The sequence below is a fragment of the Heterobasidion irregulare genome (genome assembly GCF_000320585.1).
Source record: "Heterobasidion irregulare TC 32-1 unplaced genomic scaffold scaffold_09, whole genome shotgun sequence".
NCBI lineage: Eukaryota > Fungi > Basidiomycota > Agaricomycetes > Russulales > Bondarzewiaceae > Heterobasidion > Heterobasidion irregulare.
The window spans coordinates 189532-216584 of record NW_009258205.1 but is presented as its reverse complement, the minus strand read 5'-3'; the positions used below and the strand labels follow the sequence as shown (position 1 = coordinate 216584).

At 57.1% G+C, this 27053-nt stretch overlaps 10 protein-coding genes across 10 annotated transcripts; 4 read left to right on the top strand and 6 right to left on the bottom strand.

The window, feature by feature from the left end:
• Positions 1-511: 511 nt before the first annotated feature.
• Positions 512-1433, bottom strand: HETIRDRAFT_325669 (uncharacterized protein; the record flags this gene model as incomplete). The annotated part of the gene is made up of 2 exons (XM_009551493.1): positions 512-1042; positions 1107-1433. 2 exons carry the CDS (start codon positions 1431-1433, stop codon positions 512-514), a joined length of 858 nt encoding a protein of 285 aa, XP_009549788.1.
• A 169-nt stretch (positions 1434-1602) lies between these two features.
• On the bottom strand, positions 1603-2434 carry HETIRDRAFT_241720 (uncharacterized protein; the record flags this gene model as incomplete). The annotated part of the gene is made up of 3 exons (XM_009551492.1): positions 1603-1874; positions 1938-2163; positions 2225-2434. Coding segments are annotated over 3 exons (708 nt in total), but the record flags the coding sequence as incomplete, so codon positions are not given.
• Positions 2435-3795: 1361 nt separating this feature from the next.
• Positions 3796-8388, top strand: HETIRDRAFT_428996 (uncharacterized protein; the record flags this gene model as incomplete). Its single annotated transcript, XM_009551491.1, has 8 exons — positions 3796-3878; positions 3928-4421; positions 4451-4543; positions 4610-4949; positions 5024-5184; positions 5223-5474; positions 5670-6401; positions 6560-8388. 8 exons carry the CDS (start codon positions 3796-3798, stop codon positions 8386-8388), a joined length of 3984 nt encoding a protein of 1327 aa, XP_009549786.1.
• Positions 8389-9302: 914 nt separating this feature from the next.
• On the bottom strand, positions 9303-11386 carry HETIRDRAFT_119831 (uncharacterized protein; the record flags this gene model as incomplete). Its single annotated transcript, XM_009551490.1, has 5 exons — positions 9303-9445; positions 9487-9785; positions 9850-10857; positions 10905-11012; positions 11277-11386. The coding sequence occupies 5 exons, from the start codon at positions 11384-11386 to the stop codon at positions 9303-9305; spliced, it is 1668 nt and encodes a 555-aa protein (XP_009549785.1).
• Positions 11387-11603: 217 nt separating this feature from the next.
• On the bottom strand, positions 11604-12093 carry HETIRDRAFT_453880 (uncharacterized protein; the record flags this gene model as incomplete). Its single annotated transcript, XM_009551489.1, has 2 exons — positions 11604-11967; positions 12038-12093. 2 exons carry the CDS (start codon positions 12091-12093, stop codon positions 11604-11606), a joined length of 420 nt encoding a protein of 139 aa, XP_009549784.1.
• Positions 12094-12944: 851 nt separating this feature from the next.
• Positions 12945-13301, top strand: HETIRDRAFT_324841 (uncharacterized protein; the record flags this gene model as incomplete). The annotated part of the gene is made up of 3 exons (XM_009551488.1): positions 12945-13023; positions 13074-13092; positions 13145-13301. 3 exons carry the CDS (start codon positions 12945-12947, stop codon positions 13299-13301), a joined length of 255 nt encoding a protein of 84 aa, XP_009549783.1.
• A 1019-nt stretch (positions 13302-14320) lies between these two features.
• Positions 14321-15079, bottom strand: HETIRDRAFT_326094 (uncharacterized protein; the record flags this gene model as incomplete). Its single annotated transcript, XM_009551487.1, has 1 exon — positions 14321-15079. One exon carries the CDS (start codon positions 15077-15079, stop codon positions 14321-14323), a length of 759 nt encoding a protein of 252 aa, XP_009549782.1.
• A 3498-nt stretch (positions 15080-18577) lies between these two features.
• HETIRDRAFT_325535 (uncharacterized protein) lies at positions 18578-19567 on the bottom strand (the record flags this gene model as incomplete). Its single annotated transcript, XM_009551486.1, has 1 exon — positions 18578-19567. The coding sequence occupies one exon, from the start codon at positions 19565-19567 to the stop codon at positions 18578-18580; it is 990 nt and encodes a 329-aa protein (XP_009549781.1).
• Positions 19568-23913: 4346 nt separating this feature from the next.
• Positions 23914-24360, top strand: HETIRDRAFT_420582 (uncharacterized protein; the record flags this gene model as incomplete). The annotated part of the gene is made up of 1 exon (XM_009551485.1): positions 23914-24360. One exon carries the CDS (start codon positions 23914-23916, stop codon positions 24358-24360), a length of 447 nt encoding a protein of 148 aa, XP_009549780.1.
• HETIRDRAFT_460226 (uncharacterized protein) lies at positions 24247-26518 on the top strand. The gene is made up of 3 exons (XM_009551484.1): positions 24247-24442; positions 24519-25453; positions 25522-26518. The coding sequence occupies exons 1-3, from the start codon at positions 24406-24408 to the stop codon at positions 26122-26124; spliced, it is 1575 nt and encodes a 524-aa protein (XP_009549779.1). The 5' UTR covers positions 24247-24405; the 3' UTR covers positions 26125-26518.
• Positions 26519-27053: the final 535 nt, after the last annotated feature.

Genomic DNA, 27053 nt, shown 5'->3' with positions numbered 1-27053 from the left:
GCGACGGCCCAAAGACACCACGCATCAGGACCCGCAAGGCTGCTGCTTGCCAAAGCCAGGCCCAGACCCAGACCCAGATCACGACAACGCCACGCCCGGTGCGTCCGCGCGCGAGCAGCTCGCAAGGCTGCGGAGCGCAAACGAGAGAGGGCGCTGTGCTGCCACCGCGCGACCGTATAGGAAGCATTGACAACGTACATGCTTATAAATCGTTTGAGCGCACCTCTCGCAACCTATGACAACGACACGATTCACGAGATCCGACGATCATTCCGGGAAACGGCGTCCTGCGCATTACTCTTGTATCCGCGCCACAGACTTCGACTCGGTCTCTAAATCTATAAGAGGAACGAATCAAGGAAAACGCGCATAGCAGCCACAAAAAAAGACTCGCACGTTCTAAGCTCCCTGTCGCAGCCATCTAGCACCGCCACTGCGCATGTGCGCAACATACGATGTACCGTGAGCGGGGCATTAGGGCGTTAGCATACAAAGGACTGCCTGGTCGCATTCAACATGCCCGGCGCCGAGGTCGGTCGCGCGGGATGACTTTGTCGATGCGCATAATACTTGGATCCAAATCATCCTCGCCTGTCCCCTGTTCCCTCTTGGGCCCGCTGTCCAATGTGACCGAGACATCCCTCCCGCCTAACGGCCACCACGTAGACATGTCCGGGTCCATATTGCTATCGCTGGGCGACGGCTCCGTGATGTCCTGGCCTTGTTGCGCGGCCACCACGGCTGTCGTACAATTTGACCAAGCCCATCCAGCTTCCAAGGTACGCCTCTTCACGACCCTCGCGAGCTCGTCTAGCCAACCCCGCTCGTCGCGCCATGCGACATCGTGGGCCGCCGCCTCAGAGCGGGGATCTAACACCGGCGAGAATACAGAGAAAAAAGGATAAACCGCCTTCGTGCGAATGCGCATCCTCAGTCGATCGGCAGGCGACAGAGGCCTAGATTTGGACGTGTGGGAAAAATGCTGCAAAAGCGCCGTGCACTCTGCGGCGGAGAGGAACCACGGCGTTCGGCTGACGATGGGCTAGGTGATGGTCGGCTCAAGATCGGCATGGCTGTTATGGGTGAGCGCGCGACAAAATGCTCACTTGGTCAGGAAGACATGTGAATGTTTCCACGAGCGGGCACGCGTAGGCGACCGTCTCCTCCCATGGCCACTTCTCGCCACCTTCGTAGCTTTGAGGTGACACTCGGATCGCCAAATCCTGCTCCGCCCCTGTCTCATCTACTACTGCACCTTGTCTGAGCGGCAACACCATCACGGACCAATACTTATACGCCTTGACATTCAGCACGACCGCAGGCCACCTCTTCATTTGCCACTCCGGTTCAGAAAAGGACGGGTCATCCCAATGGGAGGCGTCCGTAGCCTGCGCGGTAACGCCCTCAACGCTGAGGCGAGGATGGATCTGCATATACACAAGTTCTCCGGCGGTGACCGGGGCGGGGCCTAGAGAGCGCTCGAGAAGCGGTGAATTGCAGGTTGCTACTTGACTCGTCAAAGCTGCAAGATTTTAGCTTGAAGGAAATGAGCGCGGACAAAAGAACGCACTCACAAAAGTCGAGACCCTCTGTCGGCTCTCCGGCGAGCCGTTCAAAGCCTCTGCTCAGTCTCTCGTAATCTGGCTTGTCCTCGAACGCCAGCGCCCTCGCGTAATCCAGTAAGTCCCCAAAGTCCCTTGGCTTTCCCTCGCCCAACCGCGGGCCCGGCCATTTCATCTTCTTCTCCCTTATCTGCTTCATTGCCCCAAAACGCGTGCAGCCACGAGAATTGTACCGCTGCCATGGAAGGCCTCCGCGGAGTAAAAACAGTAGAGTATATGCGAGCGATTCGAGGTCATCGCGCGGCGAGCTGTCTGTTGCGTTGGGCGTCGTCACTATCGTTCGCTGCGAAGGAAGATTCAGGGTGGGATGCATACCATAGCCGAGATGGGCGTTGAGGCTAGCCCAGTCAAGTGTCCCAGCGATATTCAGCCTCTCCAACGTGGGCTCGCGTCGAGCGGGAATTCCAGTGCGAAAGGGTCGCGCGATGCCAAAGTCGACGAGGCGCAGTATCGGCGGTTGGTCGAGTGTGAGAAGGACGTTCGACGGTTTGATGTCTCTGTGTACAAGCCCGCGCGAATGAACGAACTCGAGGGCAGAAAGCTGGAAGACACAGAAGCGGGATAAGAATCGCCCTTGATACCACGACGTTCGGGTGACTCACGAGTTGTAGTGCGATCCGAGCCACCATTTTCACTTCCATCCCCTGCTGTGGCACCGCATCGTTCAGAGACGGGCCCAGGAGCTCTAGAGCCAGATATTCAAAGTGCTCCAAGTGGCCGTAGGCGACCGCGTGCGGAATGGCCGGATGCCCTCTCAAAAGCTGGAGAACGTGCGCCTCGTGCTTCAGGTGTGGGCGTCTGAGACGGGTGGAAGCGCGGGACTTTTTGATAGCGACGTTGAGCGGGGTGTTTTGCGGATCGAGGGCACGGTAGACTTGGGCCTGCGCGATAGGTACGATGTGAGTGCGAACGAAGAGAGACCGGGAAGGAACGGTGGCTGACGACTCACATAACCACCCGATCCTATCAATTCGCCGAGTTTGAATGACATTGGTTCGACGCTTCTGGCGGTATCCTTGGTCAGGGGCGCACCGAAAATCGTCGAAGAGAGCACGGAGCATTCGTATATTGGCCCTCGGCTGCGGCCGAAGCATCAAGTGACAACTCCAGCCACTTTTCAGCTTCGGTCCAGCGCCTTTCGTTACACACCAACAAGTGTTCAAATGCACATCATCTTCTCACGATAAAATTAGGTTATCCTCAACGGAAGCCATGAAGAAACGCGGACGATCGTCAAGAGACTTTTCGTTTTCTGACCGATAGCGCCTAAGCTGCACTTGCCTACGCATTCGCCACCGTCGCTGTCTCGGCATCACTCATCCTCCCCCAAAAAAGCGCCGGTCGAGTAGTTTGACCTGCATTTCCACATCAGCATGTAGAGGCACCAACAAATGGCGAGATGTAACTTGCATCCTCGGAAGTCGCAAAATACTTGTTCTTTAACGACACCCAACGCCCTTCGAGCCCACCTCGGTGTCCCACCACGTCGATGGGCTCGAGATCGCCCTCTTTTTCTGCCGGCTTGATAGGCCACCATTTGTGAATCTGGTCTTTGTCTATACCCACCGAGACCAATGTCGCCGAGCCTTCCCAGACGATGTCAGGTATGCCATAGTGAATTGGTTACCGGCGACATCTAAGGCGACGGCCATGCGCTGGCATGGCTTCCCTTTCACGATTCTGCGGACATCAAGTGAGTCAACTGCAGGTATCAGGTCTCGGATACGGAGGGGGGCGAACGAGCTGGATAATTCTGAATACCTGCGCAGGGTTCTTTCTCGGCGCCTTGGGGGGAACGGAGGCCACGTCAAGGACCAACGTGGCCCAGATGACTCGGCCGATCTTGATCTCTGAGCGGGGAACGGAGATGGGGCGAACCATATCGTCTTTGTCCCGGTGTAGCCGAAGGTGGGCAGATCTTGTACGACGCTGTTGAAAGGAGTCGTTCAAAGCGGGCTCCTGCACGGTTGGCTTTTACGCCCGTGGAGTGTCGTTCGGGGGACTGCTGCTCGAATGGGATCGACACTTGGATATATGCGGCCTCCACAACGCGAGCGAGCACGTCAGAGATCACAGCGCTGGATTCAAATCGGGCGCAGCGGGCTTGTCGTATATCGAGAGTCAAGTGTGGACGTCGAGGGATGCTCGATATGGTCCGAGCACTCCTCTACCCATGGTTGGCAGCAGTGTGCCAGTGGATTTGATGCTGTACGCTCGCGCGGCACCAGCGCACCCACCACAGCGCCGCCCGCCGACGTACGTCGCACACCCCTCCCGCCAAAGGGCCATCACCCGTCATCTGTAGACCCAAGTTGGAAGAGCGCGGGGCTCGCATCGGGCTGACGACGGGCATCTGTCCATTTGAGGAAGAGAAGGGCGCCCGCGATCGTCTCCTCCCACGGCCACTGTTCGCCATCGTCCAAGCTCCGCGGAATCGCTGCGCCTTGCTCGACCCCTTCCCCGCCTTTAGCGTGTCTACCTCGAGCAGCATTCAGGACCTGTTCTTTCGCTCTCGAGGATGGGTGCACGGCGAGCGGGGTCAATCTCGACGATGCGATGAGGGGAGACAGTCGGGGCTATACGCAGACGAGCCCGCACGGCGCGCATCTCGGGCGACGGCGAACAGGCGGCCGGCGGCCGTCGGTCCGCTGCACGCAGAGGCCGCAAGAACGGCTGGGCGGCCATGCGCAGAGGAGGGAGGAGAGCGCGAGAGGCCGCCCATAGGCAGGCCCTCGGACCTCCTCCTGTGTGTCGTTTCGTATTCTGGCACCGACACCGGCATCGCGCCCTCGTCCGCGGGTGTGTCCGCAGCGGCCGCCGAAGGCCAGCGCCCCGCACCGCACAGCAGGCCCGCGCGGCAGGCGTGACGCGCAACGGCACACGCACGCTGCAAGTGTCGGGTCAGAGGGTGGACGCGTGCGGTGCGTGGCGGCGGAGGGGCGAGTCGTGATCGGGACGCGGTCACGGTCGCGACGGTGACTCGAAAGGCGGCGCCGGGGGTCGGACGCGCGCCCGCTCGTTCGTCCATTCGAGGGGGACATGTACAAAGAGGAGACAGGACGCCGCGCGCGACGGCGTCTTGACCGCCCTGCGAGCCCTCGCGCTCGGTCGCACGAGGGTCTGCGTGCGGGCGTGTGGTGGTATGGCCGCGCTGGGTGCTCGGGAGGGCGTCGTGCAGGATGCGCAGACGAGCGGGGAGCGGGGGTTAGGGTCGGCGGCGGCGGTAGGCAGCAGGGGCGCGGGCATCGAGCGCCGCTGCTGCGGGGGACGTGCAGCACAGTTAGACGGTCTCTTTGGAAGAGCGGGGGAACGAGGCATGACGTTGTGGTGAACGCACGCGCAGGGACCACCGCGGCCGTCGCATTGTGATACTAAGTACGCACGCGCGCGGCCGTTGTCAGCGATTCGAAGGACGGTGGTTCCTGTGTGGTGGGGGATGGAATCATGCCCGAGATGAAAGCGCGCGAGATGAAGTGGGTGGGTGAGCGCACAAAGGGGGGGGCGAAAGCGGACGCGGTGGGACGAAAGCGGACGCGGGGAGACGGTGATGAAGTGCGACGCGGTGCGGTGTGATGAAGTGAAATGCGGGTGCGGGTGCAGTCTGGTCGCACGTACGGCGGAGGCGAGCGAGCGAGCGAGCGCGGGCCTCGAGGCGGCCGCACGCACTGTACGTCGTCACGGGTGATGTCGACAGTGGGTCGACGGGAGGCATGGAACGGGAGTCGGGCCGTGGGTTCAGCGCTTCAGCAGTGGAGCGCGAGCCCCGAGTCGATTCCTGGACCAGTCCGGTTCTGTTCGGGCGTGAGATGCGGTGTGTGAGAGAGTCGAGTCCACGGCAGGCTGTGCGAGCAGGTGAGCGCCTGGGGTCTTGTGGCTGGATGGCGGACGCGGGTCGATGACAGCATCGCGCTGCCCAGAAGAGAATAAAGCACGCGCTGCCGTCCAGCCGACGCTGCTCATTCCGGCACTCGCCCTCTGCGTCCTTGCCCCCGCTACTTAGCACATCCTCTCATCGCATCCCATCGCTGACGGCTCCTCTCTCCCCAGCCCCAGCCCCAGCCCCATCAACATGGACGACGACGGTCAGTCCCCTCCTCCTCCCATCCCGTCCCTCCATCATCTCACGCCCCTCCCCAGACGGCATGCCCCCGCTCGTCGACCGCCCCCCCGATCTCCCTTCCTACCCCTACCCCTTCTCGCTCGCCCCATCCCCGACCGCGATGTCCTCCATGACATGCACCTTCTCCGCAGACTTCACGCCCCTCGCATACAGCACCGCCCCGCCCTCCTCCTTCTCCGCCACCTCCGCCGCCGCAGCCGCCCGCCCAAGCCTCCGCCCGCGCCCACCCCCGCGCGGCTTCGAGCCCCGAATAACAGCCAAGACTCGCTCCGCTCCGCGCACGGCCGCACTCGACAGCTGGCGCTGGCAGGCCTCGCCCGCGCCCTCGACGCTCTCCGACGATGCCGACCACGACCACGACCACGACCCTGACCGCGACCACGATGCCGACCCTGACCCTGACCTCGACGCCAGCACCGTCGGCGGCGCGTACATCACCCCCGTCCCCGACTCGTCCCCGCCCCCGCCCACGTACAGCTACACCCCGATCCCAACCACGCGAGCGAATGTGGGCGCGTCCGCGTCCGCGAAGAAGCGCGACGCGTCCTACATCCCGCGCCCCCCGAACGCGTTCATCCTCTTCCGCTCTTCCTTCATCCGCAGCGAGCGCGTCCCCGGCCGCGTAGAGGGAAACCACAGCACGCTCTCCAAGATCGTCGGTGCGTCCCTCACCCTCCCTCCCTCCCATCTTCCACCGCTTCCCGCCTCTTTCTTTCACTTCCTCCCCACCTCTCCTTCTTCTGCACCTCTCCCTCCCTCTCCCTCCCTCTCCACCTCTCTCACCACCCCCGCTCGCCCGCTCACCCTCTCTCGGCAGCCCACGTCTGGAAAGCCCTCCCAAAACCCGAGCGCGCCCACTGGGAAGCAGAAGCCGTCCGCGCCCAAGCCGCCCACCGCGCGCGCTACCCACACTGGCGCTTCCGCCCCCCCGCGCACGCCCCCCCGCCCCCGCCCCCTCCATCTCCCCCTCCGCCTCCTTCATCTCCGCCGCCACCGCCACCGCCACCGCCCGATCGCGGGTGGGCGCGCGACGCGCAAGGACAAGGCGGCGGGGGCGGCGGCGGGGGAGCGAAGCGCGCGCAGGCGAAGGGGAAGGCCAAGGGCGCCGCGCGGGCGCGGGCGCGCGCGCTCGAGGACAAGGCCAAGGCCAAGGCGAAGGTCAAGGACGGCGCGCGGCGCACGCGGCGCGTCATGGCCCCCGTCCTCTACCTGCACGCTGACGCTGACGCCGACGCTGACGCCGACGCCGACGCCGACGCGCACGCCGACCCCGCGCGCGTCTCGCCTGTCGTCGCGCCGCCTGCGTGTGCCGCCGAGCAAGAAGACAAGACCCGGAGCGGAGACGAGCGGGAAGCGCGCGAGGGTACTGCGGAGATTGGGGCTGGGGCTGGGGCTGGGGCTGGGGCTGGGGCTGGGGCTGGGGCGGAGGCTGGGGCGGAGGCAGAGGCAGAGGCGGAGGCGGAGGCAGAAGCGAAGCGGAGGAAACAGGAGACGGAGCGCAGGTGCGCGCAGATCGCGCGCCTCGTCGCGCGCGGGGTGCACGGGCGCGCGCTCGAGGCCGCCGTCGGCGCGTGGGACGCCGCGCGAGGCCCTGCGGCGCGCGGCGTGCCCGACGTGCTGAGCGTCAAGGCGCGCTCGGCGTCGCCGTTTGCGCGCACGTCCGCCGCATCGTCATCTGCATCGTCCGCCGACACTCCGATGATGGCGACGGCGATGGCGACGGCGACGGCGATGGCGACGGCGACGGCGATGGCGACGGCGACGGCGATGGCGACGGCGATGGACCCGCCGACGCGCGACCTCGGCGTCCCGCTCACGGCCATGTTCCGCCGCGCCGCGTCGGCGCCCGCGCCCGCGCCACTGGCTACGTTCGCGACCCCGCTCGCGGCCTCTCCCGTGCTCGCGTCTCCGTTCGGGTCGGGGTCGGGGTCGGGGTCGGGGGCGATGGGCCCCGTGTCGCCTGCCATGTCGATGGGCCCCGTGTCGCCTGCCATGTCGATGTGCCCGACGTCGCCCGCTGCTTCGATGGGCCCGACGTCGCCTGCTGCTTCGATGTGCCCGACGTCGCCTGCTACCTCGATGTGCCCCACCTCGCCTACTGCCTCGATACGCTCGCCGCGCTCGCCGGCCGTGCCGCCCGCCTCGCCGTTCGGGCTCGGGGAGCTCGATGGGCTCGATGGGAGCGGGAGCTGGGCCGGGGCGCCGCTGGCACAGGACGGCTTTGCGCACGCGGGGTGCCTCTCTACCTGGTCGTCGCTCCAGGACTGGGCCGGCGGCGTCGGCGGCGTCGGTGACGTCGGTGCGGGCGTGTATGGCGGAGGGGGCGGGTGGGGTCTGTACGACGGCGGGGGGACGTGGGGCGTCAAGGGCGCCGGCGGGTACGGCTTTGTTGGGGATCTGGGCGCGGACGTGGACGTGGATGTGGAGATGGGCGTGGACGTGGACGTGGACGTGGGGACGGAGAGCGGTGGGGCGGGGCATGGCGAGGCGGGGGCGGGGGCGTGCGTGTGTCATCCGTATGGCGCGTGCTACTCGGAGGGGCTCGACGTCGGCTTTGGGATCGGCGGTGGGCTGTTCGGCGGCGGTGGGGTTGGGGTCGGGGCTGGGGTGCCCGTGTACGGCGGCGTCGCGGGCGCATACGCCTGATGTGCGTTTGTGCGTTGGAGGAATGTGAGTCCCCCGCTCGACGTGCTGCGTGCTGCGTTCTTCGTGCTTGTTGACCGTTCGTTCGCAGGTCTCGGTCTCGGTCTCGGTTTCCTCGCTGTCTCTTCGTCTCGCGCTTCGTTTTCTGTGTACGACTAGGTCTATGCGGCTCCTCTTCGAAAATCGCGTTTGCTCAACTCTGTCTTCGTGTCTCTTCTCCCGCTGTCTTGTCTCGTCTCGCGCTTTCGTTCTTGTTCTAGCGGCCATCGCGCGTGCTCGCTCTCCCTCGTACCAGTATCAGCCTCGTCTCGTCTCGTCTCGCCTTGCCTTGCCTTGCCTCTTATTTCCCTTCGGATTCCCACAAAACTAGACAGAAAATCACCAAAAATCACCAAAAAAAATCACACAAGGATCTCGGAACGCGGAAGCGGAATGGAAGTCAGTATCTCTCGTGCATGTCTCCGGATCGTGGATCGTCTCGGCTGCGCATCGCGCATTGTATCATATACTTCTGTCTTTCTTGCTCCGGGTCAGGCGTCAAAAGGCCACACCGAACTCCCATCGCATCACATCATATCACGCGCGTCTCGTATGGATCTCTACTTCGCAGCACCCCGATACACGATTTCTCGATTTCGACTGCCCAACGTACTCATCGATCTGTTCTCCCGATCCATCGACGATCGTCATCTTACCTACCTTCCTGCCTTCGCGCGCATGCACCCGTCGACCATCACGCGTGCGCAGCCTCTCCCGTCGCCTATCGTCCTTCCGCCGTCTGCCGTCTATCGCACACGTCGCTCGCATCATGTCTTCACCCGGCATCAACGACATTGTCCTCCTAATCCGTCGCCTCTTCTTCCCTTCCTTCGCGCCTTCCACGTCTTCTGTCCGACTCAGCTCCTCTTTGTTCCTCCTCATCGCGCGCGGTCGTCGCGCTTCGGTGCACCCCACCCGGCCCCATTGTACGCCTCTTTAGGGCGCGCGGGCGCCGTGTGGGCGCGTGGGCGGCTGATTTCGCGCCTGTGGATGGGGGCACCGCCACCGCCACTCCGACGGCCTATCGTCCGATCGTGCACGTATTCACGCGGCTCGGATCACAGTGGTTCCCTGAGGCTGCTCGCGAGCCTCCCGTGATGACTTGCCGTGGGCGCGTGCGTGTCGTCGCGTGTGTGTCGTTGCGTGGACCCCCGCGACCGCTGGATGCCCGTGGCGTTGGCGGTCTTCCGCCTTTGATTCGACGGATGCGGTTGTGCTTTCGTCGGCCGTGGTCTACTTTGTATGACCCATGCTCCGAGGTGGGAGACATCGAGCTGCCTTCATCGTCCCTCCTGCTGTTTCCGTCTCTGTCCCTATTTCCGTCCCCGTCCCCGTCTCCGTCTTTGTCGCTACCGCTATTTCTGTCCCCCCCCATCATCACCATCGCACCCTCCATCTGTGCTTTTGTTCCTATCTCTGTCTCACCTACGCCTTCGGCCCCGTCTATCCATTCGCGCGCGCCCTCCCCATCTCCGTTCATTCCCCGAGCACAGCCTCGTCCCTGTCCACATTCTCTCTCCTCTTCGCGTTGCTCCGTTCATACAGTCCTGTTCCCTTTCTCCCACATCATACGTCGCTACGCCCAGCCCAGCCCGCCGATCGCGCCGCTCCTCGGGCCCGTCGCGTCCTCGGCTTCTCCCTTCCACATCCTCCTCCTTTCCCCCGCCCCCTCTATTGTTCGTTCCGCGCCCCGCGTTCGTAGTAAGCGTCTCCACCCCTTGTACCCAACGTGTATGCTCCGCTGTACGTACGCCCCCGCCGCCATCCTCTCGCCCCATCCGTCCTTTGTGGCCCAGACTTGGCCAGGCCAGATCCTTCCCGTCCCTTTCTGTCGATTTGTCCTGCCCCCGCCGCCTCGCTGTCACTTTCGGCATATGCGTGTATGTACCTCGTTCCTCTCTTCCCATTCGAATACTCCATGTCCGTCCGATTCGCGCTGATCCTCCCCAAATCCCTCTGCTGCCCCCCTTAATACATATGTCCATGCACCGTACGTCGTATGTACTCTTACACATGTACGCAATGTAACCCACTTCATCCTCTCCCGCCGCCGCTCCCGTTAGCCCCCGCGTCCCCGCGCTCTCGCGCGCGCGGTCCCGCATCTCCCACGCTGATTCGAGGCTCGTCCGAAGCCTTCCGAAGCCAGGTTCGTCTCGCGCCGGTGATGTAAACGTTGCCCGAGACGCGTGCCACCCCCACCACGTTCCCTGCGTCGCGCAGACGTGGCCATCTGACCTCGGTGCGCTGCCAGATGCCAGATGCCAGATACCAGATCGCGGCGCACGACCGCTTCGCCCCGGCGTGCGCGCGCGCGTGTACGCCGCGTTGCACTGGTTTTTTAGGCTCGGCGTGTGTGTGTACGTGTGCGTGTATGGTACGGTACACGCGTCTGCCGCGAGGCGCGCGCGCACCTCTCTGCGCGCCTGTGGCCCTCTGCGACCCCGGGGTAGTCACGATCGCGCCAGCTGCACATCGCGAACCTCTGTTTCGTCATGGGCCGATCGGACTGCGACGGAATTAAGACCGACCGATCGTGTTGCGAGTCGTAGAGCGAATGATCTGGCGGCGACGGCTCCGCGCCCCGCGTGCTATTTACGTCGTCGTGTGGACGAGAATAAGTCAGAAAATGGAAAATATCTTGTCAAGGTGGCCACACGGAACATCGTCGGGTCTCCCCGTCCTCGCTCGCACGACCCCCAGCGCGCGGCCTCCCCATTCCCATAACTCAACTAGGGTCGAATCTGGCTCCCTCAGCCGTATCGAACCATTTTCTGGCGCGGCGTCGGTGCGGCGGGAGGAGGGGTTCGCAGAGTTAAGGTTTGAATTTGGGGTGGGAAGGAGGGCCAACTTACCCACCGCCTGTTACCTCAGATAGCGGAATACAAGGATGCCCTTTTGCGGGCACTCGGTGACAGTCCTCGGTCGGCGGTGTGCTCTGATCGCCGTGGACGCGACGAGTCATGGGTGCCGAGCCGTGCGGGTAGGGCTATGGGCATTCGCAGGGGCTTCGGGGGCGCTGGGCAGCCAAGGCACGCGCCGAGGCGACGCGAGCGTGAGCCCAGCGTTCTTGACATTTTAGAGATTACTTACATGAATCCTGGGCGCCCGCTCTCGACGCGTTGGCAAAGGTTGGCTCTTATTGTCTGCGGACGCGCGCCCCGGTATAGATACGTGCGTGCCTATCTTGTGCGCGCGAGCGAGTCCGTGGAGCGTAGTTCCCCTTCTAGACGCCTGCGTTCCCGAGCACGCCTGAGCACAAGACGCCCGAGCAGGCAGCGACCCAGCCGGGCGTGGAAGCGATTGGAAGCACGCGAACGCACCCCCGAATGCGTGTGCGAACCGTTGGACGCGAGCGAGAGATTCCCAGTGACGCTTTTGAATTCAAGCGGGAGCCCGACGGACCATATGCAGGTTTGGCCACACGGAGGCGCGTCTGGCCCCACGAGACGACTCACGAGCCCGGCGTGCCCCTGAGCTAACGCTCGCTCGCTCGAGTTCTCCGCTGCAAGCTGCGGCCGAAAGAGGGTTTGGGAGAACGTTCCTCTGCTTTTTCGGAAATAGGAAGAGTGAGGAAGGCAGCGATGCGATATCATCATGGAGCCTTCCTTCGAACTTCGGGGACAGCAGGAGCATGGGATAGGCCGTGACGGGACCGCTGGCACCCAGCATTTGCTTGCCTCGAGCCTTGTAGCGGTGATTAAATCAGAAGCAAAGGCGCGATTTCTCGATGCCCGAGGGAGCCGTGAATTAAGGTCGGCAGGTGTCCTGACAGTGGAACGTGTTTTTTCTCCCCGGTGCGAAGAACTGGGCGCGTACTATAGAGCCTAAGGGAGGAGAAGAAGCACCAAGTCCAAGGTTTCACTGCATCGCACGAGAGTTTGCTGCAGCCTTGATGAGGGTCATGAAGCAGCTCGCTTCGAAGGAGAGGGCAATGGCAAGCAGTGGTAAGTTCATCCATTCGCCAACGATGATCGATCGGGCGGGGAAATTTGCGTGATTATGTAATATTTATCTCACCGAGGCGGAGGCATATCGTCGTCGTCGTCGATAAGATTTCGATGCAATCTGCGTCCGTGCCGTCGCTGAGAGTGACTGTGAGCTGGTTCAAACCTTCCGTGCTGGCGTCCCCTACTTTGACGTTGAGTGGTCATTACATGCTTCTGAAAGCCTTACTTACCTACTAGCGTCTCATGGACGACTCCATGCTTAGATACACTTGACACGTCATTGATCCAGCTTCATCATGCATCACCCAGTCCCACCGAATGTCAAGTTATCCTGGGACGCTGAATACCGGGACTAAACCTCATCTTGTCTTTTGACCCAGAAAATCAAGCAAAGGCGACGTGAGAGGCCAGCCTGCCCCCGTTTTGTCATGGGTCATACGGATCCCTTGCTTATCGCAACCGGAAGGAAACTCCTCAGCTCCACCGGGTGTTTTTCTGCAGCGGAATAGGATTTACGTCCGCTGAGATTGGAGACTTTGCCTCATTTTCTTCACCTGACTTCTCAGTGTACGTATGCTAGCATCGCTCTGCCGCGCGCCGTTCTCACCGCCTCGTCAGGTTTGTAATTCTGACCGGATTCCCAAACGTTCAGGTACGTCGATGCTTTCTCCTCCGAGAGCGAGGTGCGGGAGCTGCGATCAGATAGCGTTCTGAGCCATATGTGAGTATTTTGCCCTTCCCCATTTTTCACCTCCTGACTTTTTCGCTCCGAGATCACCATCGGCTCTACAACGGGCATCTTTGCCCCGGAAGAAAAGACACCACATTTCCGTGCGCCCTATGCCCAATGCGCAGAATCTGTGGTCCCCTGAACCGGAGCATGGTCACCTATCTGTCCTCCATCCTCATTTTTCTCGGATATCAGTATGACCCGTCCGTGTCGGCCAGGTCATCTGGAGAATTGGTTCCGTCTTGAACTGGTTCATCAACGTTGGCTGACACTGATGCCAGACGGCCCCCGCGGCCTCGAGACTGATTCTCCATGTTCACCACCAGCGCTTCGATGCTCTGCATTCCCTTGCATTCCCCGCTCCTCGCTTCAATATTGCATGAACTCGAGTTTTTTGTGGCCTGTTTCCTCTACGGATCATTCAGCCGTTGATCCTACTAACTCTAATTCGATTCCGTATCGCTTTGACTTCCGTTCGGACCTTCAGGCCTGAGGCCTCGAGACGGTGGAACCCGCTCATCGACGCCGCTCAACTCTTAACCAGGCGCCCAAATCTGTCTCCGAGCGGCGATCAACCCCTCGGTCCGACATCCCGCACGCAGATACGCGCTGTTTTCGATCAAGCAAGAGTGCTTTCTCTGTCGAGTCGGCGCCCCGCCCGCTTTTGGAGTACGGAACACCGTAAGCTTGCTCCTCAAAGAAAACAAGCTATGGGACCAGTAAGGGTATCCGCAATATGCAGTGGCATGCGGATCACGAACCCGACCTGGAACGACAGCGGAGGCTCGTGCCGCGCTATCCGAGGACTGCTGGATGCAATGCACCGCCGGGCTGCATGAATTTCTCCAGCTGGAGATACTACTGCTCAATTGATTTCTAACTTTGCTGTGCACGCGGCTGTCATGAGGCAAACAGCTGCAGCATGTGAAGCGCCACGAGAATGTAACGTAGACGATGCCCGTATATGTTCAAAATAAAAGATGCAAAACAGAGTTAGACAGCAGAAGATAGCACTTGACTGGAAGCTGGAGGTGAAAATGTAGACTCATGATGACGACAACGTGGTGAAAGCAAAATGGAAGCCAAGACATAATAGTACAAACGAAGCACGTGAAAGGAGACAAAGCCTAAAGAAAACAGAGATGAACAGAAAACAGTGCGATTTGGTTAGAAAAAAAAGCCTCATTCCTCACCGGACACTGCCACACTCGCACACTCGTCAGAGCGGTCCGACGAACATCATCCATCCCTCCTCGACGTCCCCATCTCCGAGTGGCTCCAGCCCCCTAAACCGCACTCGATCTCCTAAATAGTCCACTCTCCTTAGAGCATCAGCCCCAGCGCCCCAGCGCACAGTCTCCCGGGGTCCGAACGCGAGCCTTTGATCTCGGATCCTACAGCGCTCTTTCCACGCATTGGCCACACGCCCCTGACGCTCCTCATTCAAGCCAGCCCATTCTTCCCGTGTGATATGTTGCGTGAAATTAGTCGACAGCGCTCGGAACACGTCCTCGCACCGTACGCCCAAGGGGTTGTGCACTTCTACCACCCAAGGGAATGTCTTCGCCGCATCGTCCGCGACTGCCGCGATACGCATCGACGTGCAAAGTGGGTGGGTTGCCGGTTGTGCAAAGTCGGAAAGACCGATCGGCACCAAACACCGCTCACCTGTGCGTTCGCTTTCCGTCTTGAAGAACACAGTCGTCGGCTCCCCGCGTATATCCCAGTGGATCGTGCCCGGCCCCCAGCGCGAGTGTCTGAAAAATGGGTTCAGCTTATACTGAGACGGCCGGAGTGGTGGAGCAGTAGGATCTGGTGGTGGAAAGGCAGCAGGGCGAGGGGGAAGAGAGGGATGCTGCAGCCCAGGCACCCAGTTTTCTGGATGCGGCGAATGGTTGCGGCCTATCAGGCTGCGAAAAACTTGTGCAACGCTGACAAGGTTCGGAGGAAGATCGCGCGGTGCTGAAGGTACTTGCATAAGACGTGCGCATGTAGAAAGCTTCCAAACTCACTGATGTTGTCGACGTGCATGTTATTGATGTGCGGCCGCGCCCATTGACCAAACATTCGCCAATCAGCATCTGTGACAGTATCTGGGGTCCCTATGGATGAACCCGAATCTGTGTCGCAATCCGATATTCAGCTCTAGGAGACACGAAGCCTTGTAAACAAAGACAGACCTTTGCGATTTTTGAACAGAGCCAGCACAGTGGCCCACTTCCGTCCTGAGTTAGACGCGGGTGTCGAACCCGAGGTAACGCTGACCACATTTGCTGCATTCCTCCGTTCCCTTTCTTCCTGTTTTATCCGCTCAATTTCCTGCACCCGCACCCTCTCCTTGGCCTCTGTCTTCATTCTCTTTGCGAGTGCTCTGTCTTGTGCCTTACAGACTTTCTTCCATCTTCTCAGCTCTTTCCAATCGGCGATATACCGCCCTGTGAGCTGTGGCAATGGACGTATCGGGCTGATAGCTCCGCTTAGGCCTGTGGATGAGTCATCGCCAGGCAAACGTACACGATGGATTAACGGACTCGTCCACGGGTCTGCATTGAAATCAGCAACAACGGGTCCGTTCGTCGCAGGAATCCACAAATCATGAATTTGAATGCGCCGAGGCTCTGCGAACTCCGAGTTTGGGGGATAGAACGGACCTCCTGGTGTTGGTGACCTCATTGCCGGCACAGGTTCATTGCCATTGTCAGGGTGCTCTGGAGGATCAAGGATTGGCCCTGGAAACAGGGATAGCAAATGCTGCTGGGGAAGTTGCTGGGGAGGAGGCACGAACCCTGGTGGTGGCGGTTCGAGATAATTCTGCTGTCCAGAGGGCTGAATCGGTGTTCGTTGAGAAGGGATCTGCTCGAACGGGCAAATTCAATCCGTGAAGAGTTCTGAAATGGCATGTTGCTTACAGATGTGAGAGGATTGAACAGAGTGGTATCTGCTGGTGCTGGTGGAGGTGGAGGGGGGAATGTGGGCTGCGAAGGTTGCAGGTCGTCGAGTATCTGTGGGGGAGGGACGAATGGCATAGCATCCGATGGTACTGAAGGAAGATGCTGTGACCTAGGAACAGGGAAAAGAGCAGCCTCGCTCATGGAGAGAGCAATGAATTGAGTGGCGTCCAATGGTATTGATCGTGATCGAGGGGCTGGCTCATGAAGAAATGGTATTTGAGACTGTGTGGCGATGAGTGAAGATGTCTTGCGAATCAAAAGAAAAGCTCCGATCACCTGAGGTGGCGAAGAAGTCTGCGTATCGATGACTTCAGGATTGATCGACTCTAGTGCGGCAACATCCACCGGTGCAAGATTATAAGTGAGTCGCGGGCTGTCACGGGGTGGCTCCAGGAAATGAGTTGGCAATGGACTTGGAGTACGTGGCGAGTACGTATGGTATTGTGGTGGTATGGTGCTCACTGGAGCATATCCTGTAGGATAGCTTAATTCCGGAGGGGTTGGCTCGCGCTGCATTGAAGGCTCCTGGAAATGCATAGTGATAGGTTGTGTGCTGCGGGAATTGCCCGGTAATGAATGCATGTAATCAAGCTGATAGTGCAAGCGATCAAAGCCCGAGGATCGAGACATTTCGGCTGCAATGATGAACGATGCACTAGTAAGACGAAAAAGGGGAGGAAACTAAAGGAGACATGTCAGATCGCATTCAATGTGAGTAAAAGGGTACATAGAAACAAGGACTTACAATCCTAGCGTCAATTTCTTATCCAGAGAGTAGCCTCAGTACTGTCTTAAAGTTCATTAGTCAATTACTGTAGACAATTGTAGATGGAGTCGTAAGCTAAAACTGAATGATGATGGAGGATGACGAGGGAAGGAGGTGACGATGAAGAAAAGCTTCAAGAGACAGGATTAAGCAATCGATCGCCCTCTCCGTGCAGCTGGCTCAAGGAAGATAAACAAGGTAAAACTGACATACGCGTGTTGTTGCCTCAATCTACCGTTCCACGATATTTCAAGAACTGCGTGTTGCACCCCTATGAAGGGAAGAACAAGTTTCGAGTGAGGATGGGAAGAAAGAGGTCATGGTTTGAAGGCGACACAGCTGAGCCGCCAATGCCACGCGTTCGCCGGCGCGAGGCATGAGGCATCCCACGATGACCTATGATGGAAGCATCTGAGTAGAATTCGCACAGAACAATCCAAACTCCTTGCCCATCGATGTGAGTAGGGCTATGTCTAAGGGAGCTGTGTCGGTGTAAGTGGTTGCGTCACGGATATACAGCCATGACACTGCATCGGAATGAGCATCTTCGCCTCTACGACCAGAGTACAGGACCAAGGTGGTAAAATTGAGGACTTCGGGTTGGAAAATTTGTGACAGAGTTTTGGCAAGCAATCATCGTTGAAGTGGTAGGAGAGGAAGAGACGAGTGAAGGGGAAACAATTAACTGCGCCTTGGAGACGGGCTGGATTGCCGGCGGGTGCCTATATATGGAAAACCCAAGCGAATAATACACTTTTCCCTACCCATCGGGCCGTCGTGTCGGCTCCGAGCGGAAGCAAAACTCAGCTATCCCGATCCCTTCCATCATTCTACACTCACGTCGACACGTCCTCAGCCCTGGTGAAGGTGAAAGACTGAATGGATCTAAAGTGAGTTACGACAATGAGCAGGTATATGGCTTTGGTGATAGTCCCGATGTTTTGAGTCTACTTACTTCGATAAACCAGGCAACGGTCGATCCCAGAAGTCAAGGTTTGGGCTTTCGTTGCATTTGCAAAGGGCATGATTCGTTGTATTCTAGCAGGCATGCGATATATCAATTCATCCACACTAGGACCCTGTGCATCGTATGGGAGTTGTGTGTTAGTGGGCCACACTTTTTCTAGGCAGAAATTTGCAGTGACCTATATCGGGGTTCAAACGTTCAATAATCACACGGACCATTTTGAACGATCAAGAGGCGTACTGGTGAACTTCAAGAAAATATATTAACAGTTCTCAGATGAAATGCGTTGGCACGAACCTCGCTGACACGGATCACAACTGTGTCTGCTTGGATGGTTGATGGCAATGAATGCCGTGTTTTCCTGGTCCTTGAACAATGACGAACGCCAAAATGGCACAAGCATGCGGTATCATAGAGAAGTCATCGAGTGGCCCGACGGAGGCTTGGCAAGAGTTGATTGAGGCATGAGTTCTTGGTTGACGCATTGACGATAGAAATGAAATGATGAGTTCTTGATGCCGTGGTCGAGTCATCCAGAAATTAGTCGAGAGCCGAGAGATGTACTCGGGTAGGTAACAGCAGGCGGAGATGAGATACTTGTATGAGATTAGGTCCTGCGCTTCTCAAGCGAAGAGAACAAATAAGAAATGACCAGTCGCGTCCTGCATAAAGAGATGAACCGCATGAACGATGTGATCGATGATATACATAGATTGGGCCTTTATGGTACATGGACCAATCAATATGAACCTCTACACAACTCAGCGCGACAACGAATATTGCATATGAATGTCAATCTCGTTCGCTCATGATGCGCTCCGTACCTTCGATAGTCGTCTCGATTACCTCACTTTTAACGCTCTTCTTGTCCCTCATATACTCCTTCAGTATGCACTCCCCTATACCACCTCGCCCGTTTGCTTTACACCCCTTGCAAGTTCGACCATGCTGAATCATCAGGACGTGCAGCGGATACTTCAGCTCTTTCGGTACCCTCACGTCTAAATGCATCTGCGCCTGGATCCGGTCTGCCTTCTGCGGCACCCATCCTAATAACCTAGTTAGGCGATATATGTGTGTATCCACCGCGAATGAATCTCTCCCAAGACAAAACAACAAGACGCATGCGGCTGTTTTCGGTCCGACGCCGTCATATGAAACGAGTTCTTCCATGGCAGCCGCGTCACAGACTGATGGGGAAGCGAGGTGCTGAAGAGAGTAAGTGCTATGTCGAACATGAATCGCGCGCAGAAGATTCTGAATGATGGTGGCTTTGCGGTTCGCAAGGCCACCATGCCGTATAGCTTCAATCACGTCCTCCCGAGGGGCATCGGCGATAGCACCGAAGTTGTGCAATCCGAACGTCGCATCTAGACTGCGTTTGGCAGAAGTCGAGTTGGCCGCATTCGTGTTCTGCGAAAGAATGGTGCCTATGAGCGAGTCGATGACATTGGACACGCCTCCGCATGTCGATGCCGAGTTTCCCGCGGATGAAGGAGCTCTGCGGGCGCCTGCGTGCTGGGGATGAGTCTTCGCAAGAAGCGCACAGACATCTTGAGCCTCTTCGTGTGTAGGATGAGAGTAATCTGGAAAGGGGGAGGAGGAAGTGAAGTCGGATAGAATTTTAAGCTTTTTTGCCTTGTGAGTTGACTTTGCGGAAGAGACCTTGGGAGGAAAGACTAGGGGCGAAGGTGGCGGTGGCGAAAGAGATGACGATGGTTCTCTCTTGAGCAGCACTTCGTCAGGGGAAGGAGATCGACGACGTTTGATTTCACAAGGCATCTCGGCGCTGGTCAATTCGGGATGAGTGTAACAAAGTCGCGTTAAGCCCGCGGCACTTGGAAAGACAACTGGCTTGAGACTCCTAAGCAGATTGTCCCTGAGATGGGAAAACGACGACCTGAAAAAAGCAATTAATCTGGCTTGTGAGCACCTGGCGCTACAGAGGAAGCGGCAATTGATAATATATGATCAGCAGCAAAGCCAAAGGCAGAGGACGCGTGGACTGAGGAGGAAAGAAAACCAAACCTACGCGTGACGCTAAGCAGGTCTCACGTGCGTCCTTGACACGTGTCGAACTTTCTGTTATTTTGCTCGCTCGGACCATCACCGATAAATGCAAAGATCCCACCTGAGTCAAGCACGGTGAGAAAGCTTTCTCTTATTTAGCTTTCAAAAGAGCGTTCTCCGCACGGATTCGGAAGCATCATATCGTATTCAGCACCCACTTGGTCAATCAAGTGCGAAGAATGGAGGCCCCCAGACTCCCTGCGAAGCTTCTCACCCACTTTCCTGTCTTCCGTTTTTTCTTGAAATACCCGGTGCGAGCGATGATGGCATTCAAGCTAAGGGGGGCTGTCCATCTGACCGTCTTTCCTTTGTAGGAGTGAATGTCCCCAAAATAAGCAGAGGTCGAGCAATCCAGTTACCGGGTCATGCGTTCCATGCCTTTTCGCCCCTTCCATGCGGGTGGTGTGTCTCAGGAGAGGTGACTCAATTCCCTCTCAGTGGACTCAACAACGAGCTTGTCGTATGAAGCAATTTGAACATTGCTCAAAGCGGGCGCCTCCTTTTACGTTTCAAGGTGCATTGATTATATGTGTGTACATCGAATGACACTCTCGTCCCTGTATTGACCAAAATCACTCGATTCAGGCGCCACTGTCGCTGCCGATGACCAGATGCTAGTCAAAGCCGCCCTCCGTGACCTCATCGCGCGCGCCACGCATCAGTTATCGTAATGTATAGAGCGTAGACTTTGGCGGTAGATACCACTTCTCCGAGGCTTTCGCGTGGTCAGCTGCACGGACCTCGGGGCTCGCCCCGCTGTCCCTCGCTGCCCAGGTCCATCGCATTAATCGCCACATGACTAGCCCGGGAAGAAGAGGCGGTGTAACGAAACGGTATGCCTTGCGAAAAGGGCCGCTTCGTCTAAGCCGCTAGCACTCTCTGTGAGCTTTGTTTTGTATGTATGTGAAACATGCTGTCTAGGACTCACTTTGAGGCATCACTACTACCGGCGGTTCAGGGCGAGGAAATCTCTGCAACGAGAAAGGGGGTTGGATCTTTCGAAACCGAAGGCAGCTGTCATTAATACTGCTTCGTGAGTAAGCGGGGTTTTTTTTTTGCCTTCTAGATTTCGAGATACCGAACTCGTCGTAGCTGACCGGCATTAGGCGCAGTGATGCGAGCGTCTACTTCATGACCGTTAAACCCATAGCACTCTCACCTTGAAGACGCGTGAGCATCATGATTTCGTCGCTCACAGGAGTGCGCTGTAATCCATTAAATAAGGACCGATGTCTTACCTTGATCGATTCGCACCACTCCTAATCTAAGGTGAGATAAGATAAGATAAAGATATCTAGATCTCGATGGACGCCTTGTCTTGATCTCTTTAGTTACCGAGAGCCTCCGAGAGCATCTCGTAATGAACGGTCACCTAGCCTCTCCGATTGCTGCTATGCGGCCCAAACGTCTATGAAAAATCATACGACCGTATGCTCTAGGCAAAGCAAAGAAGAGCAATGCAGTGAAGTATCATTGTCGCAGCCTTCAGCGTCTGTTGTCAACTGAATTCTAGTCCCCTCGGGGTTCAGGTTGTTCAATATAGAAGGATAGTACAGGGTCCTTTGACGCGCAAGTTCGGGTTTGAGGCTGATGGTGAGAAGAATGGTAAGGGCGTAGGGTTATGTTAATCACGCTCGATAGTTTGGACCGACCCACGACGGACCAGACTGCGCTCTACTGTGCCACAAATAGAACCGCCTTCAGCGCTTCCGAATTTCAGAACGTCAGACCATCAAGATAGTCAGATGTCTTCAGATGTGTGCTCATAGACGCGAGGTACTTCTCACTGTGATCAAAGGATCATGATGTGGTGTTCACCAGTGTACATCTCTTCGAAACCTGTACGCCGACGGGCAATACGGGGAGGCATGGGTAAGTATTCCGTTCCTAACACGCATCGCTACCATATGAGTCATTATAAGACGACCAAATCTCGAAAACTTGACTCTGTGCCGGAAATCTTGCCCATAGTAAGAACGGCGGTGGGAGTCCATTCATTTAAAGGGTATCAAAGAATGAGCAGTCGGGCGTCTAGGCCCTAGATGCCTTTCTGCTATATCCGTATCGCGAAAGGTGCGCGGGTCTGGATTTGAAGGATTTCTGGTTCTTGAAAGCTGTTCTTCGGTGAGGCAATGTATCTTTGGCGCCATGTGGCGAAGGCGTGCACATGAACACTGAAGCATGGACCAGTAGAATCGTGATGCAGGAATATGATCATCAGCTATCGGTTCGTATCCGCGTACAAATGAGCTCCCACGCTTCGGTGCAGAGCTCCTGTTCCGAAGGCCATAGCTTATGCCTGCGCATGTTGAGAGGTTGGATAACAATTAAGTCAAGCTCTTTGTAATGGACGGTCTTGGAGGGTCTTGGGCATGAGCACTGCCTGAGCTCCAAGGCCAGCGTAGTCAAGGGAACGAGATCATTGAGATTACACAGGCACTGGAACTCCGATCGTCCCGAGCATGTGAGAGGCGGCGAGGGGAAATGCCCACGGGGCGCGAGGAGGCTGTCTAAACCAAGTGACATAGAGCAACACCGAGACAACCTATCAGATCTGACACCTACACCCAGAAAGGCCCAAGAAGAATGGAATCGATCTAAATCTGGGTCGGGACGGAATCCGTGAGATATCTTGCGACGGATCATGAGCGATGGTGGGAGCATCTTAGCAAGGCCAAAACAGTGCGCGCGGGCGGGGATTAGTCTCGGAGCTCCCCGTCCCCTGAGGAAATGTTGAGCGATGGCCGGGATATCATATGCAGATAGTGGAGCGTTATAGAGCGTTATATGGTATCACATATCATGAGGCCCTAGCGGTAGAGTATGTCGTGAGCGAGCAGTTCAGGTATGGTGCTCCGTATGCCTCGCGGCAGCTGCGGGAACAATATTTGATCTTCTGACTTGCTTTTTTTTCCATTGCTGTTAAGCATCATATGACAAAAAGGCGGAGGCTTTGTATAGATGAAGACCCGTTTAATGTGCCTAGTATGACAACTTCAAGGAAGTGGTCCGAACTCGCCGAGAGACGAGGCGCGCCCCGGTGCTATACTTGGCTCTGAAGGTTTGGGATCCTCGCGGTGATGGACGAGCGGATGCATACGGGAAAATATAGCCTCTGTTTGTCCATCCACGAGAACACCGTAGCACCGCAAGATGAAATGAGAGAACGCTGAAGCGCTGATAAAGATATGCGGCGCTCAACGTGTTTCCGCTGAATCTGATAGCAAACACAGCCACTCGCGAGTCGCCGCGGGTGGCCAAGCGGATGATACATCCTCATTGCGAGTGTAGTCAGTACGAACGTTCTGAACACCTATCAACACATGCTCAGCGTAATATTAAGCTTCTAACGCGGTATGGACGTCAGAATAGAGTGCAAAGAACGGCATTATCGAGCTATATCACGGGTTAATCGCATATGGCCGAGGATGATGGCCCAGATAGGTATTTCGAACAAAAAAGAGTTTATGATTACCGATGAATGACACAGCGGGTAATATACGGTTGAACATGCTTTGAATATTCTCGGCGACTGGGACAAACGACCACAGGACTCGAGACGCGGCGAGATTGCATTACAGCGCTAGTAGAAAGAAAATCGGGTTCTCCAGGCAGCAAGAACAATATCAAGCTTTGAGGCGCGAGGGCTAGAGAACGACACAGCCACTCCGATGCAAACAGTCAGTCTCGAAGGGCGAGCAGAAGTGAACGCTCAGACGTAAGCGGCATCTCCAAGAGCAACAGGAGCACTCTTGCCAAATGCAGGGAGGCTTTGCGGGCAACGTAATTTCCAACCGCCCAAAGCGAGATTAAGGTGGCGTCAGGCCTGCAAGGTGACTCCGGTGGGACCAGCGGAGAAGCAGGTACAAGCCGGATCCGTCGGCCAGCAGGGAAAAAACGAGTAACATCGAGCTTCGTCGGCGGAAAGTGCGGAGGTTATACCAGGTCGATTTTTTAATCGAGTTCGCGGCGCTGCAAAATGGAAGCAAAAGAGCGGCAGGCGATAACAGGATGGACTGGTCATCGGAACAGCTGGTCTCACGGGAAAATTCGACCGGATGGCCGGCATCCATGTGTCGTCTTCTCGTCAAGAGCAAGACAATAGGGATTCGGCAGGTGGCTGTTGTATTTGGTCCTATTTGGCAGAAATATGGAGACGACGCGCGAGGACCCCAACCAATATTTGGGAACAGGGCCCTCGCCGATCCCAATCAGGGAGAAACAATGGTGAGACTGTGGCTGGCAGATCTAGTACTTACGGAAAGCGATGGAGGTCTTCGGAGGAACTCAGGTGCCATCTGCTCAAAGACTATAAAGCTTTGGCGCATCCGTATTGTCTTGTCCGCTGCGACCTGCACGCAATTGTAAGCGCCCTCCGGGTCCTCGCGAGACAAAAGAACAAGCGTTACCTCCAAACTCTCCTGAGCACTTCCCCACCAGCCTCCCTCCTGCCGCAGCAGGAGTTCCAACTGTTCTTCGTTTCCGCTACCTTCCCCACTCCATAACTTCCACAGCGACCCCCCATTGTCCTCACTAGAACATCATCCATCATGCCCGCCTACCGCACTCGCGATACACACTCTCGATGTAAGCACTCTATCATGATGCCACAGCGAAGATAACGCGATCTGATCGCACTCACCGTCTCGCAATCCCCCTGCAGCACTCGAAGTGACCGTAGACCACGTCCACACCCCGATGTTCAATATCATATCCCCGACGCCGCGCGCCTTCACGTTCCCTAATATCATGACCTCTCCTTTATCTTCGCCGTCCAACTCTCCGTTTGAGGCCGAGCTCAAACCATCCACGCTCACTCCCCCACCAACGACCCCCACCCCCTCCTCGCACATTTCATCCGATGTTTCTCTCCAAATCGCGGAGCGCACACAAGCACCGCCCGCGCCCGCTCCCACCAAGACGCACCGCCGGCGCCGCTCTACAGCCAGCGATCTCAACGAGCGTCGACCGAAGAAGGGAGACGAGGACTACGTCAAGCGGCCAGAGAACGCGTTCATTCTCTTCAGGCGCAAATGTTGCGAGGACCGTAATTCTGCGCTGGGCGCAGGAGAGGCAGGCGAGGGTGGCGACAAGGCGTCCGCGCCAACCAAGAAGCAACGACAGGCTGATCTCTCAAAGGCGATTAGCAGGGAATGGAAGGCCCTCACAGCTGAGGAACGCCAGTACTGGGAGGAACTCGCCAAGGAGAAGAAGAAGGAGCACGAGCAGCTGCATCCCAACTACGTGTATAGGCCCCAGCGAGTCAAGGGAAAGAAGGCGGCAGCTCTGAAAGGGAAGGGAAAGAAGCCGGACGATGAAGAGATGGACGATGGTGAGATTTCGTTCATCATGCCACTATCAGTTCGTCCAGGTCCGCGCGCGGCATCGGCACCTACTCCTCCCTATCAGCAGCATATCACCGTCCCGCCCGTCTTCATGTCCTCAACACCATCATCACCCTCGATGGTCCCAACAGGCGCACGGCGACCTTCGTTCCCTTTCCCTGCGCAGAATGGAGGATTCAATTTCGATTTCGCACCTTCGGATGGCCTTCAGCAGCCGTACCCCGAACCACAAGGCTGGGATCCAAACGTCAATGTACGTATTGGTGGCATCTCCTTCTCACGTCCCTAAGAAGACTAAGCGTACCTTGTTGCCGTCCGCAGGGCTCGGCGGGTTTTGTTGGAACGTTCGACCCGACGCCGTTCTTTGTCGATAACAATAACAAAAATGACGTTTCCCTTGACTCGTTCGGTGGATGCCCAGATCAACGCATGTTCGCGCCTTCTCAGCAGCTGCTTGTGTCTTCGTATGCTGCTGGCTCGTCGGGTCCCCCCTCGCCAGACGATAGACCATTCACGCCAACGTCCTCCCTTGAAGTGATTGGTATCCCCGGCGAAATCTGGCAACAACACGAAGCGTTCTGTATTCCTGACGTCCCCACATCCCAATGTCCTCCCGAAATGCTCGAATTCGAATATCGGCCTTTCGCCTGGCCCTCTGCGACGATAAAAGGCGGATGGACAAACGGTTCACAACCACTGTTCAACGAGGACTTCGATCTGAGTAGCCTCTCGCCAATCGAGCTCGAGGGTGTCAAGTACTCTGATGATCCCAAGGCCGCCACCGTCGAGTCCATGGGATCCGGATTTCCCCACGAACAGTACTGCAGTCCAACGCATATGGATGTCGACAGACTGGGCCACGATCCGTTCACTGCGATGTTTGGCTACAATGATCTGCAGATGTCTGGCGAACACTTTTCATGACTCCATCGATGATGCTGCTGTCCCCGGTGGAAGCGGCATGTACAGATAGTTGTATACTCACCTGTTTTCCATATCTCCCTTCCACCTCACCGCACTCTTAAACTGTATCCCACTCACGCCCGCGATACTTCTGAACAATTCATGCTCACCCCTGTATTACCTGTAGTTCCCATCGTACGGTTGGTCTTGATGATCTGCTGTATCAGTCACGTCTTTATGACCCTTTCACTACACTTCTACTCACTATTCCCCCGGGATACCTTCCACAGCGGATTTCCTTCCATTATGACTGCTGATGACATTTCCATTATCGGTTGCTCGATGTCTTATTCGCATATCTGTGATGTACTCACCTAGCTGACAGGAATTCAACTTCTCGATGGAATTGAGCAGTAAACGAGAGATGAGAACGCGATTATATGTAGGTTTCAGACAATGGGCGTGTGGGATGACCTGTGGAGGGAGAGGACAATGGAGACGGTTGCTGCTGGCAACTCGAGCGGCAGACACTATACTCCACGTGTGTCCCACGTGGAGTGATCTAGCCATTGTCAGCGCTTCAATTTTGCTCTTGCTTTGTTCGACTCAAAACCCACAGTGTCGCATCAATGCTCAGCAACTAAACAATCAGTATGATAGCGCACGGGTTGTCGTGCATTATTGAGAAGTGTTAAGGGGAACGCAATTGATCTCAACAGTATCTCAACATTTCCCAGATGACACGTGTGACTGGTTACCACAAGCATCAGCCACAAGCAGTCGTCCTCCCCTTGATCTTCAACTTCGAGCTCTAGTCATCTCTCATTTTCTCTACAAGCAGTCTCAACGTCTCGTTGCAAAGGAATGACGACCAAAAGCCCACAAGGAAGGAAGCCAGGTGTTCGCACGTAAGTTGGTCACACCCGCTAGTATGCACAGAGCGCAACGCA